This window comes from Myotis brandtii, unplaced genomic scaffold (assembly GCF_000412655.1).
Source record: "Myotis brandtii unplaced genomic scaffold, ASM41265v1 scaffold125, whole genome shotgun sequence".
Classification (NCBI taxonomy): domain Eukaryota; kingdom Metazoa; phylum Chordata; class Mammalia; order Chiroptera; family Vespertilionidae; genus Myotis; species Myotis brandtii.
This window is the reverse complement of record NW_005354385.1, coordinates 14056405-14069977: the sequence shown is the minus strand read 5'-3', so window position 1 is coordinate 14069977 and position 13573 is coordinate 14056405. Positions and strand designations below refer to the sequence as shown.

General features: G+C 35.8%; 1 protein-coding gene across 8 annotated transcripts in view; it reads right to left on the bottom strand.

Annotated features, from left to right (window-relative positions):
* SLC4A10 (solute carrier family 4, sodium bicarbonate transporter, member 10) overlaps positions 1 to 13573 on the bottom strand; it is a 225985-nt gene that overhangs the window by 31835 nt on the left and 180577 nt on the right. For all 8 annotated transcript variants that reach the window (XM_005859367.2, XM_014534129.1, XM_014534131.1 and 5 more), the window contains 3 exons: positions 11924 to 12085; positions 10404 to 10517; positions 9139 to 9300 (listed from right to left, as the gene is read on the bottom strand). In XM_005859367.2, the coding sequence (XP_005859429.1) occupies positions 9139 to 9300; positions 10404 to 10517; positions 11924 to 12085 (438 nt within the window). The remainder of the gene's footprint in view (positions 1 to 9138; positions 9301 to 10403; positions 10518 to 11923; positions 12086 to 13573) is intronic.

The window sequence follows — 13573 nt, the reverse complement described above, 5'->3', positions numbered from 1 at the left end:
AACCAAAGAAGTTGTATGCATATATGAATAACCCATGGACACAGAATAGGGTGGTGGAGGCCTGGGGCAGGGGATGGGAGCGGGCTAGAAGGGGTCAATGGGGGAAAAAGTGGGATATATGTAATACTTTCAACAATAAAGTTTTCTTTAAGATAAATTATTCTAAAATACTCAGTTTCCAATTGCCTTCTTTTGTTTCAATGGGTGACTTTCCCTAGGAAAAATAATATCATGTAACCTAAGATTCCTTATACAAATATATATGTACATATATATGTGTGTGTATGCACACACACACACACACACACACACACACTATCAGTTCCATTTGTTTCAGTTTCAGCAACTTAAAATCATAGTTTTTGTGTTTTCTCTCTCTTCTGTGATCTTATTCCACTATCACTGATCTCCAGGTATTGCAAACTTAAGTGCTTTCTGGACCAATCAGGAAATGTGAAAAAGGAAAAGAAAATGCCAGGGGCATGTGAAACGTGGGGGAATTGACGACTGCTCTCTAAAGAAATTGAAAATGCGGAAAGAGCCGTGTTAACCTCTCCCTCTCCTTTGGGAAGGTGACAGGGCAAAGTCTCAGAAGTAGCAAAGGGCTTGGCCTAGTTCACATTCCAGCTCTTAATGAGAGGTAGTGTAATAAAGTGGTTAAGAGTTTACTTTCTGGATACAAGTGGCCTAGAATCAAATGCTGGCCCAGCCAATGACCTTGAGCCTCTGTTTCCCTATCTGAAAAATGGTGATGATGATACAGGAGCCACCTAATTGGGTTGTTGTGAGAAATATATCACTTAATTTTGCAAATCATTTAGAACCATAATGGGTATATAGTACACACCCATCAAATGTTAGAGACTATTACATTCTAGCAGTTGAACAATAAATTTCTCTTTTGAACTCATTTGTTTTAAGGCTCCTCAATAAAAGTATGTTTCTTAAGGGCAGGTAACTTATCACATAATTTCTCAGTGTTTCCTATGGTTTTTAGCACAGTCATTGGCATACAATAAGCAATCAATAAGTTGATTTTTAAAAAAGTAAATATGCACCATTGAAACATCTTTTGGAATCCAGTTTAATATGTATAATTTTAAATATAGCTGTTAAATTTGTTGTCATGAGTGAGAGCAGACATTACCAATTCTTCTAGAAGAATAATTTTGGCTTCTTTTTTTACAGGCAGTTTTACCAAACTGTAAGCAATTTACAGTTAATATGAAAGCTCATATAGCCTGGAGTGAAACATATGAATTATTTGTTGCATATTTGTCATGGTAGTATTTCCTTTCTGCTCTTTTGCTTTGTTAATTGTTTTAAGAAAAATACCTTTTAAGTCCATTGTACTTCCTTTCTGCCTATCACTGCCAAATTATAAAAGTGCAGGGTGACAAGGAGGCAATGGGAGCCATCCACACAACGACCTCCTCCTTGTCCACTGTCAGTGGTACTCTTCCTTGGTCAGCTGAGCTGGGGCAATGCTCCAGTTCGCCACAATGCCTAAACCCAGTTTCCCTTGTGAAGAAGTTGCTAGAAACTTTTCTTGGCGAGTAATGCAGGAAAGATCTTCATTACTAGGATCTCGAGAGTGGGCAGAGAAACACCCTGATATCCGCTTAAACAAAAAGGCATGGGAAGGAATAAGCTTCACCAGGGCCATAGTTTGTTCCTTGGGTCCTTCTGCAGAACATTTTGGAAGATGTAGATGCATGGACTAAAACTCAAATTTGGGTCCCTTGAAAGGACAATATCTTAGCCAGTTAGAGAACTGCTTTGTCCTAGGGACTCAGGAGTGAGAAGGAGTAAGAATAGTGAAGGACTTGCTCAAGCCCCAGCCTCTGGGGGAGTACAATGTGAATGACGCCTCCTGGGGCTGTGCAGAGCTGTAGTACTGCTGAGAGAGAACAGAGCATGGAAGTGGATAAACATCAGAGAGCAGAGGACATGGGGCCTTGAGCCTGTACACCCTGGATTTTCCCAGGACCCATGTTGACTATGGCTTAATAATATGAGGAAAGACTTCTTCATGATAGTGATCTCCTATACCTCTTACAAAGTGTTTTTAAAATAATGTAAACAGTAAGATTCTCGCTTGCAGGAAGCAGAAAAAATAATGCTCTCAGAGGAAATAATTTCCTTTTAAATTTAAAAAGCTAGCTTTGTAAAGTGCAAGTATATAATAAAAACAAAAATACAGCTCCCCCTGGTCATGCTGTACAACAATGGCAGCATCTTAATGTGAATGGAAAAAATAAAGCAGTTCTGGCACCTTCACTCATGAATCATCATTCTTCTTCTCTTTCATCTAACATGTCTTTAAAAACGTGGTCTTTGTAACCAAATTATTAGCTGATAGGCATGCCAGCCAAAGGGAAGTATCCCTTTGTCAGAGAGGAAACTCTGCACCTTCAAACATATTTCTGTAGAATTTTTTTCTGAAATAAAGACAGAACCAGAGCTTTTATTCTCACATTCATCCATGAATCATGGGAAATGGACATATGGAAGGAAAAGGGAGCATAGCAACAGGTGATGCTACAGCAGACCCCACTAAAACCAACATGCAGCAAGACAAGAGGCCAGCCAAGAGGACCATCTGATACCCAGATGCCACTGCTGAAAAAATTCATTTCAAAGCTTGGCAGCAATTTCCTGCAGCTGTCAAGTTAACCACATAAAAGACTATAGATTGACATGAAGAACCAGGCTGACAAAGAGGGCAGAAAAGAACATATCAAATGCCATAATCATCAAGAGAATGTGGTGCCAAATGAATGCTGCAAATGCATTCATTTAGTCAAGTGATCTGGGATTGTATTGCTGTTTATTAAAAATGATGTCAAAAGAAGCCTGAACTGTCTACAGAAACATGTAGAAAGGCCCACGGTTGTACCTGAACAGAAACTTTCTTTTCTGTAAAATAATATCTCTTTCCATTTTTAGAAAATACATTTTTTAAGTGAATATGTGTAATGCTTTTCAAAGAGATTCATTTAACCTATGCCTAGCCCACTTCTCTTCGAAAGAAATGAACAAGCAAAAAATGCTAGAGTATGGATTTATATCTATATATAATGTAGGTGATAATTTGTATTCTCAAATGTTTACATTTGCAGCTTTTAAATCTTTTAATTAAAGTATAGTTGACATACAACATTATATTAGTTTCAGATGCACAACATAGTGATTCGACATTTATCTATCTTACCATGATCACCATGATCAACCCAAAGGTCATGAGGCGCAGTGAGTTGGAGTTTGGCTAATTTTGAGTTTCTTCATTCTGAGGGAGGAGTAAATTACTGTGCCGGTGATTTGGACTTAGCCTCTATAGGTCAACATGTCATTCCTGTGTGATGTAGTAACACCCACAAAATAATGAAAACCATTTTTAGTGGCATGAAAAGTTCTTCTAAAAGAAAACCAACTACTAGTTTTGGTGATGGAAATAAAGAAAACGTTAAAGGACCTCCACTATAAGTCTGAGAGAGATAAGGAATGAAAAGCTGAATTCCAAGGTGACTTGGATATATGGTGTTGACTTAGATAACTTTAGACATATGTTGTGGAATTCATCAGGTGCTTGATACAGAAACCACAAAACATACTTCATTGAATTATTTCTGGGAATGCTCCACTCAAGGCAAAAAATGGGCTTTCAAGTGAGGAAAAAAATAAGTAAAAGCAGAAAATGTGGTTAACTTGTGGTCTGGGGACATGCTCAAGGAACACATGTCTTTCTGTGACAATGTGGTTCAAGTCAAAGCCAGGAGATAGTGCAAACATTTCAGGGAAGCAAAAGGCAGAGAGAACGGCTTTAGAACAAATCGTTATTCTGAGTAAAGACTGTTCCTGGAGGTGATTTTTGTTATTATTAACAGGAAAATCAGTAGCAGTAGACCACACTATACCAACGCTTACAGAAGACAAAGGTTAGAGGCCAAAGAGAGAGAAAAAAAGTGTTCAGTGTAGATAAAATATATCTTCACTGCAAAGAACTTGCTTTGCAAATATCCATATCCAAGGGGAAGATGGGATGTTCAGACTCATAGCGACCAAGAATAGACTGGCTCTTCTACTTGGGGAAATATACCAGTTTGATTAAGTGAGATTTGCTCTATTGTTAACTATTAAGGGGAAAATTATGAATCTTTTAAATACATGGTCATTTATTTGTATAATAAAAAATTAATGTATAATGTGATATAGTTTACTAATATAGCCTCAAATTTATTTTAGTGACCAAAATATTAAATGTTTTTGTTCTACATTTAATTCTATAAATGCAAGTACTTGAAAGACCACATAAAGAATGCTTTATTATATTTTAGCTATTGTACATTATAGGCAAAGAAGGAAATACATCATATTGGAGTTTGGCAAAGATGGTGAATGTCAAGGGCCAACCACAGGCTTATGAAGAACAGAAAGAAGTGCCGTGTGATTTATAATTCTGAGAGTCCAGGAAAGAGTAATGATAGAGAATGGCCAAAAACAAAAGTACCACCCTCAGCAAATCTTCACTTATTTCCACATTTTGTTTCAATATGAGTCCACTAATGCTTAGAAAAAATACTGCCTCCATCAGTTTAGCTGATAATCTTTAAAAGAATAATTTTTCAGTGAAATATGTGGAATTCCTGCCTAAATATAAAGTCTAAAAAATGTTTTTCTTTGAAAGGAAGCAATGATTACACAGCTTATTTTATTCTTAAAATATGATCTATTTAGTTTTTTGTGTATGTGTTTTATTATTTAAGTCATCCCTGATACTTTATTTTTTTTATAAAATAAAAAATATATATTTAGCTTAATTTATAACATCCTATGTAATAAAAGCCTAATATGCTAAGTGTCCGGTCAACCAGTCGGCCACTCAACCAATCAAAGCGTAATATGTTTATGATATGCTAAGGCCGTTCAACTGCTCACTATGATGTGAACTGACCACCAGGGGGCAGGCGCTCCAACCAGTAGGTTAGCTTGCTGCTGGGGTCCGGCTGATCTGGGACTGAGCGAGATGGGCCTGACATGCCCTGGAGCCCTCCTGCTGTCCCTCCCTGGCTGGCCAACCTCTCCCGTCCCTCCCTGGCCCCAATCGTGCACTAGTGGGGTCCCTCAGCGTGGCCTGTGCCCTCTTGCAATCTGGGACCCCTCGGGGGATGTCGGAGAGCCAGTCTCGGCTCAATTCCACAGGCCAGGCCGAGGGACCCCACTGGTGCACAAATTCATGTAACCTCACCTCTAGTGGGTCATATAATGAAATATATATGCAGCCATTTAAAATGATAATGCAGTCCCATTTTTTTATTTTCTCCCTAGTTTCCTCTGCCCTAGGAGATGTAGCTACAAATATATTGCTACAAGAGATGTCTGAGATTTTGCTGCCTATGTTTTCTTCTAGGATTTTTATGGTTTCACAACTTACATTTAAGTCTTTTATCCATTTTGAGTTTATTCTTGTGTATGGTGTAAGTTGGTGGTCTAGTTTCATTTTTTTGCATGTACCTGTCCAATTTTCCCAACACCATTTATTGAAGAGACTGTCTTGAATCCATTGTATGCTCTTGCCTCTTTAGTCAAATATTAATTGAGTATAATGGCTTGGGTCCATTTCTGGGGTCTCTGTTCTGTTCCTTGATCAATATGCCTGTTCTTGTGCCAGTACCAGGCTGTTTTGATAACAGTGGCTTTGTGGTATAACTTAATATCTGATATTGTGATACCTTCAATTTTGTTCTTCTTTCTCAAGATTGCTGTAGCTATTCGGGGTCTTTTTTGGTTCCATATAAATTTTTGGAGTATTAGTTCTAGAGGTGTGAAATATGCCATTGGTGTCTTAATAGGGATTGCTTTGAATCTATAGATTGCTTTGGGTAGTATGGACATTTTAATTATGTTAATTCTACCAATCCATGAACGCAGTATATTCTTTCACTTGTTTATATCTTCCTCTATCTCTCTTTTTTTTTTTTTTTTTTTTTGGTGTCCTGTAGCTTTCTGAGTACAAGTCTCTTACCTTCTTGGTAAGTTTATTCTTAAGTATCTTAATTTTTTGTTGCAATGGTAAATAGGTTTTTTGTTTTTGTTTTTTTAGTTTCTCTTTCTGAGAATTCATTATTGGTGTATAAAAATGCCATAGATTTCTGTTAATTTTGTATCCTGCTACATTAAAATTAAAAGCTCTGCACAGCAAAAGAAACCATCAACAAAATGAAAAGGAAGCCCACTTTATGGGAGAACATATTTGGCGATGATACATCTGATAATATCCAAAATATATAAGGGACTCATACAACTTAACAAGAGAAAGACAAACAATCCAATTAAAAAATGGGCAAAGAATCTAAATAGACGTTTCTCCAAAGTGGACATACAGATGGTCAAGAGATATATGAAAAAAATGCTCCAAGTCACTGATAATTAGAGAGATGCAAATTAAAATGACAATGAGGTATCACCTCACATCTGTCAGAATGACTACCATCAACAAATGACAAGTGCTGGTGAGGATGTGGAGAAAAGGGAATCCTAGCACACTTCTGGTAGGAATACAGATTGGTATGGAAAACAGTATGGAGTTTCCTCAAAAAATTAAATATGGAACTACCATTTGACCCAGTGATCCCACTTCTAAGAATATATCCTAAGAAACCCAAAACACCAATCAGAAAGAATGTATGCACCCCTATGTTCATAGCAGCACAATTTACTAAGTTTACATGCTAAGATCTTGGAACAATCCAAGTACCCATCACTAGATGAGTGGATAAAAAAGCTGTGGTACATTTACACCATGGAATACTATGCAGCAGTAAAAAAAGAAGGATCTCTTACCCTTTGAGACAGCATGAAAGGACCTGGAGAGTATTTTGCTAAGCGAAATAAGCTGGTCAGAGAAAGACCAGTATCATATGATCTCAATTATATGTGGAATCTAATGAACAAAATAAACTGATGAACAAAATAGATCCGGAGACACAGAAGCATGAAACAGACTGTGGAATCTCAGCGGGAAGGCGGGGTTGGATGGGTGGGTGGGAAGAGATCAACTAAAGAACTTGTGTGAATATATGCATAACCCATGGACAAAGACAATAGGGTGGTGAATGCCTGTGGAGGAGGGAGAGGGGGGGGGGGGGTGGGCTAGAAGGGGTCAATAGGGGGGAAAGGGGACATATTTCAACAATAAATATTAAAAAATAAAATGATAATGCATATTTGCATTGTTAACATTGGATGATTCCCATGATAATGCTCTTATGTGAAAAAGTGCAAGTGACATATGTAGTATAAAAATATATGTTTGGGTACATATAAAAATGTTAATGATGTTATCTCTAGGTAATGAAATGATATTGTTTTCCACTTTTTTAACTTTGCATATTATTTAATTTTTAAAACTGAAATCATGTTACTTGATAATAAAAAAGTATAGGTGTTTTCAGTTTTAAAAAATAAACTGGTGTCTAGGAAAAATGTGTTCCTACTTCTTAGAGGGTAGCAGGCTAAAATATTCAATACAAAGTAGTTACACTTGTTTTATAGATCTATTTAAGCAACTATGTAACTTTAATAATTAGGTAGTGGTGGCATTTGCTTTTGCAGAAGGTTAATATTTTAAAAGCAAATACTTTTAAATGATTGATATTAAATAAGTAGGCTATTAAACTTGGGGGTCTGAATTCCTTGTTTTGAGGACTGTAAATAGTTCCGTTTCTAATACTGAATTGCGTAGTTCAGCGATGTTTTGGGAGCCAGCTCATATAGGCTATCAGAGCCAATTGTTTAATTTTCAAATAATTTTCCTGCCAATTGATGTCACACTGGTAGCATAAAATGTGCCGTGCAATGATGGGGCTTTCATACCATTAAAATTGCAAACATTGTAAATCAAGATCTCTCTCTTTTTTAAATGCAGAGAACTGGTTGTTAAACATGTACCAGCACACCACTGGTCTAGTTCCTAAGACTTTATGAAATGTTTTTGTAAAATATATCCTTAATGATAAAGATTTTATTTGACAAAAACAAGTGAATTGAATGAACTTTCAAAAAAGGTTGTGAGCACTCTTAAGTTACTTTCTACAAAGAGAATGAAGAATGCTCTTTGTTTTAAGATAGACACACTCTCTCCATTATATACAGAAAATTCATTTTTAGTAAGATTTATTATAAATCATTGTGCTTTCTTACATTTATGTTTTTACTATTTACAATCGAATAGTTCAATCAGAGATTTTAATCTTTCTAACAAACATACTTATTAATCCTTTGGAGCATGATTTCTGTTGCTCTGACAAGGAACCTTTTCCTAGAGTTTAGAGTATGTACATGATTCCAAAACAAAACAAGATTGTGCATGTTTTGTTCTTACAAGATTTGATTTAGATCATTTGTAACCATTCAATGATTTTGATTTTATTTAACATATTCTTATAAGTGATAGCACTCACATTACATAACTCAGACAAATTGTATACCAGTAAACCATTTTGATTATTCTCAGTTGCAAAATGGCAGGGTCAGAATATAAAACATATCCATATTCATTCTCTTTGTAAAAAAGAAAGGCATTAAAATCTGCAATAAAACTCAACAGAGGTGTCACTTACAGTCTATAACATTTATAACTGGGTTTTGTTGTCATGGTCATTATAGACAGAGGAATAACTAAAGAAAACAAGAAATATCTGGAGATGTAATTTGTTCCCATAATGAATGTAATCTAATAGACATATTTAGGGTCAAATCAAGAAATTTAAAAATCCCTAATGTAAGGCAAATTGGTAACGATGCACTTCACCAGGATAGAATATTTCATTAAAATATGTTAAACATGGTAAAGAAAGTTAGAATTTAGGCACTGTTTTTACTTTAAACCCTGAAGGTAAGGTTTCAGAGTTTAGAGCTCAGCCAAGTATTATTGATTAATTAACTAACTAAAAATAATTAACTTTAAGTTTATTGTAATACAGAATATCCTGAATATGAACAATTAAATGTATGAACTTGAAAGCATTACTGTAATATTTCATTATACAAATGACTACAGCATATAAAGTATAATGAACATCAATTGATATCAGTCAAGTCATAATAATTTACATTAAAATTAATGTTAAAATATACCTTTAGCTTATGCTCTTTTCTGTTGATTATGACAGCTGTAATCTGTTGGTCCATAAAAATTAGAATAGTACACAGCAAAGCTGGAATAATAGCAGCTATTACTGTCCACCATGGATTTGGACCTACAGGTGTAACAAACCAGCCACGATCATCTCTGGTGGGCTGTGAAAAATAAAAGAATTCACATAGTAATGAGCTAGATTAATGAACATCTAATCAAATTAAATTTCACAGATGTTACCAGGAAAACCCTAATTATAAACTGATATGCTGACTGAATAATACTAATGTTTACATTAATAATAATAATAATGAATAACACTTATGTTTACAAAGCACTTTGTAAACATTAGTGTTATTCATTAACACTAATGAATAACATGGCACCATTCTAAGTACTTTAAATATTTTAACATTTTTTCCTTGGCAACAGATAAGGAGGTACAGATTAAAAAACTGAGACATAGAGAGATCCAATAAATTGCTCAAGATCCCAAAGCTAGTAAGTGCTGGAGACAGGATTTGAACTCTGACTGACTGGCTCAAAAATCTATGTTCTTAATCAATATCTATATTAGCTAAAATAATATTTACCATTTCCAGTTGTCAAGTTTATTTATATATATTGAAATATATTCATATTTACAAATACATTTATCTTTACAGTTGACAACTGTGTGTAACCTTATTTTAGATGTATGCACAGGCCATTATCTGAAAACAGCAAAAAGACAATTGGTAAATCAGGGGCTCAGGGAAGGGTTCTAAACATGGGTGGTGCCTGAGATGAATCCCAAAGGAAGTCTTTCTGACAATAATTCTATGAGGAAGTCCATAGCTCTGTTTGATAGATAAGAAAATCAAGTTTAAGGAACTCAACCAGGGTCACAATCTTAGTAACATGGTCAGAATTCTGTTGCAGACCTATTTTTGTTTTAAGTACTATTCACGGGGCAATTCTGCATCAAGATAATGCATTTCCCTTAGTTTCAAAATGCTTCCTTAACTCTTAGGAGTGTTATATGTAGATATTTCAACTGGCAAAATTGACAGGAAATATTTTCAAGTGGCCTCCAGGATTCTATTTCTGTGGCTCCTAATTTTTTAAATAGTAGACCAAAGTTTTAGTCATGCTTATGGGCATTTTACTAATCTATATCTTTATATTTTCATCAAAACCCCAAGTTTTCGGTTTCTAGACATTATCTAAGTGAAGATTTGGTCTACAGAGATGAAGAGGTAAATAGAAAATGCTGTAAGTTCACCTTGAAAACACTTGGTACTTGTAGTTTTGGAGATGGGATCCCAGTGGCATAGTCAATTAAAACCATACACAGAATTGTAAGAAAGACAGCAAAGTCACTCACTATGGATCGAACCTAAGAATAATGAAAACATTTGTCACTTGAAGAAATTATAAATAGACAGGAATACTCAGGAACATAATCTTTCTTTGAAAAAACTTTATGACATAACATTACAATATTATATGCTATGCATACTAGAATATTATTATTAGCTCTGTCAGAACCTGAATGTATATTTATGTAACTATCATTAAGATGGATACACACTCAACCTTTCCAGAAAGAGGCACTGTGAAATAGCTGTAATGGTTATTGTGCTATTTTAACTTTTATTTAAAATCTAAGTTTATTATGCAACTAAGTGCGTGAATATTTAGAACATAGAATAAGGTTGCAGGGCCAGAATTTGGCTACATTTGAGGACTCTTTCTCACACAGGCAACATTTTAATATGATAAACCTGAAGCACCATAAAATAAAATCCTCATTTTTTATTGAAGAAGCATAATATTTTAGTTAGTATATCTGGGATATCGGAATGGCAGCAAGGAATGTGCACATCAGAGTAGAAAAAATGAAAAGTTCTTCTGTGTAAGCCAGTTTTAAAGCCATCTCATATATAAAGCCATCTTTCAGCAAAAATCCTAATACAATGATCAACAAGATCTGGTTTCTTTATTAGGATGACTTTATGAGACACACAAAAATATAGGAGATTATTGTTTCAAGTTACAAATATAAATTTAATCAAATTAAACTTTCAAGGGAAAGAAATAAACCTTCCACCTTACAGAAGGAGGCGACAAAAACTGAAGTTTTCTGCAGAAGAAACAGTTCTTGAAACATTTTCCCAGGGTGGAATTTTTATTATAATCATCAGCTCGTCCTTAAAAAGCTTGTTTTCTTGTTTTCTATTGGCTGAGTCAGACATTATAGGTGTTACTTTGCAGTGTTAAATATTGAACTAAGCTGTGTCTCTGTTTACTTTCCTTTCCAAATATGCAGATGCAAACGTGGTGGGTTAGGGGGAGGGACTGACACTTTGAAATGTAAGAGAATAGTATTCCAATGGGCTTTGCAGGGGCTCTCCCAGTTAGAGTGTGGCAGTGGCTCCAAGGAGGTATCTGTCAGGCTGGAATAGTTCCCACCGTTCACTGAAGGGAGTGACAATCACTGCTGCAGTGTGTGCTTTCAGTTTCCAAAAACGGAAGTGGGAAAGTGGGAGCTAATCTTTGGGATTTGAAGGAGAGAAGCCTGGAGTTCATGTGCACTTCCAGCTCCTGTCTCAAAACGCTTTTCCTTCACCTCCCTCCCCTGCCACCTCCACTCCTAACCTGGCAGCCTGCTCACACAAAAGCTTTTTAGTGGCTCCGTTCATCACAGCAACTGCTCTTTCTTTTTTTCTCAAAACATGTATGCCTTCATAACCTGCTTTATGTAGCTTTATGTTTTAATCCAGAAAATTGTAGTCTAAGTACCTTGGTTGGAAAATAGCGGCTAGTCTTGAACTGCTTCAGGGTGGCTGACATAGTCACTGTGGAAAAGAACAGGATCACGGACCAAAACAGAACATCTGGGACGTATGGGTGCTCGTGGCCGCAGGCTCGTCCCACATACTCTCCGTGCAATGACTTGCATTCCTGCCAGAGGAAGTAAAACACGTGGAGCTTTTAAGAAAAAATGGGCACAGTCCCCTCCGACGTCCAGCATCTGAGGTCAGCTGCCCTGGAGATGCTGCAGCTCTGCCTCTGTGGCCCTCACAGTGATTTAACAGCACACTACCCCCCACAACTTCTATCAGGACAGGTTCGGAAGTGAGAAATATCAAAGGCTTATGCGAAATTCGAACAGGAACCACTTTTAAAATTTTGGCCTTTTTCAAATTAAATTTAAATCTATAAAATTAATTGATTTACCAATAATATGTATTTAAGCTTATATCAACTAAGTTCCTAAGAGCACATTTATTGAAATTTGACATACTTCATAGTGAGTGATTACTAGGTCAGACACTACGCCAAACCATTTAAATACATCATCTTATTTAATTTGCACATCAAGCCTATAAACTAGGTAGCTGTTATTACTTTGATTTCACGCCTGAGGAAACTGGGACAGAGTTTAAGTAATTTGCTCTGATCTCACTGCTGCTGGTGGCAGTAGAGCTGTGATACAAATACAGTGTCCATGGTGGGAATATTATTATTACTTATCAAGGAAGAACAATGATTTTGTAAAATTATCTAATCCAAAAGCTACCAAAAAAGATGAGAAAGGCAACAAGAAAACTATGCTATGTTATTACTGAAATGAAATTGTGAGTCAAAGATCGGGCCCAAACTGAGATCACACAACAACAACAACAAAAATGTTACTACATGAGCAAGACAGAGCTCATATTTACTATGACTTCTCTGTGGTCTTCCCCGCCGCCCCCCCCTCCCCAATATATATTTTTATAAGGCCCTGGAGGATCATGTCTAATTACTGCCTTAGCCATGAGGTGGCAGCAAAGTCAAAAAAAAAATCCTTTCTCCAAGAAAAGCTGAGCACTTTAAACATTAATATTTTGAAATTGAAAATTTCCTTTTAAAATCATTTTGGTTTCTCTTATTTTGTTTTAAAGATTAGATTACTAAAGTATTTAGTTTTATTTTAAAACAGAGAAAATAATTGCTTAAATGAACCAGTGACTTGATCAATCCTTGAGATATTCTGGACCTGAACAGAAATGGAATTGTGCCATGGTACAGAGAGATTTTAAAGAAACATATGCACTGATGGATTGGGCAATAACACAGAGTCCACTCACTGAACAATGCCTCAGGCCCTGGAGCCCTTGTATAGCAGAAAATAAATACGTTCAGAAGACTGTAGAATAAACCACAGACAGCTACACTGCTATTCAAAAAATAAACAACCAACCAGTAAATCTAGTTGGAGCAGCTACTCCTAAGGCTAGGCTTATGAAGAAATATTGTTAGTGTACCTTATAATTATCTGAAACAATTCTGTCCCCTCTTCTAATCTAACTGCAAATACCTTCCTTGCTAGCTAAGGCTGAATTCCAATTATCCATGTTAAGTTAATACAGAGCACAATAACTTGGCTAATTGAAAAACCAAAGA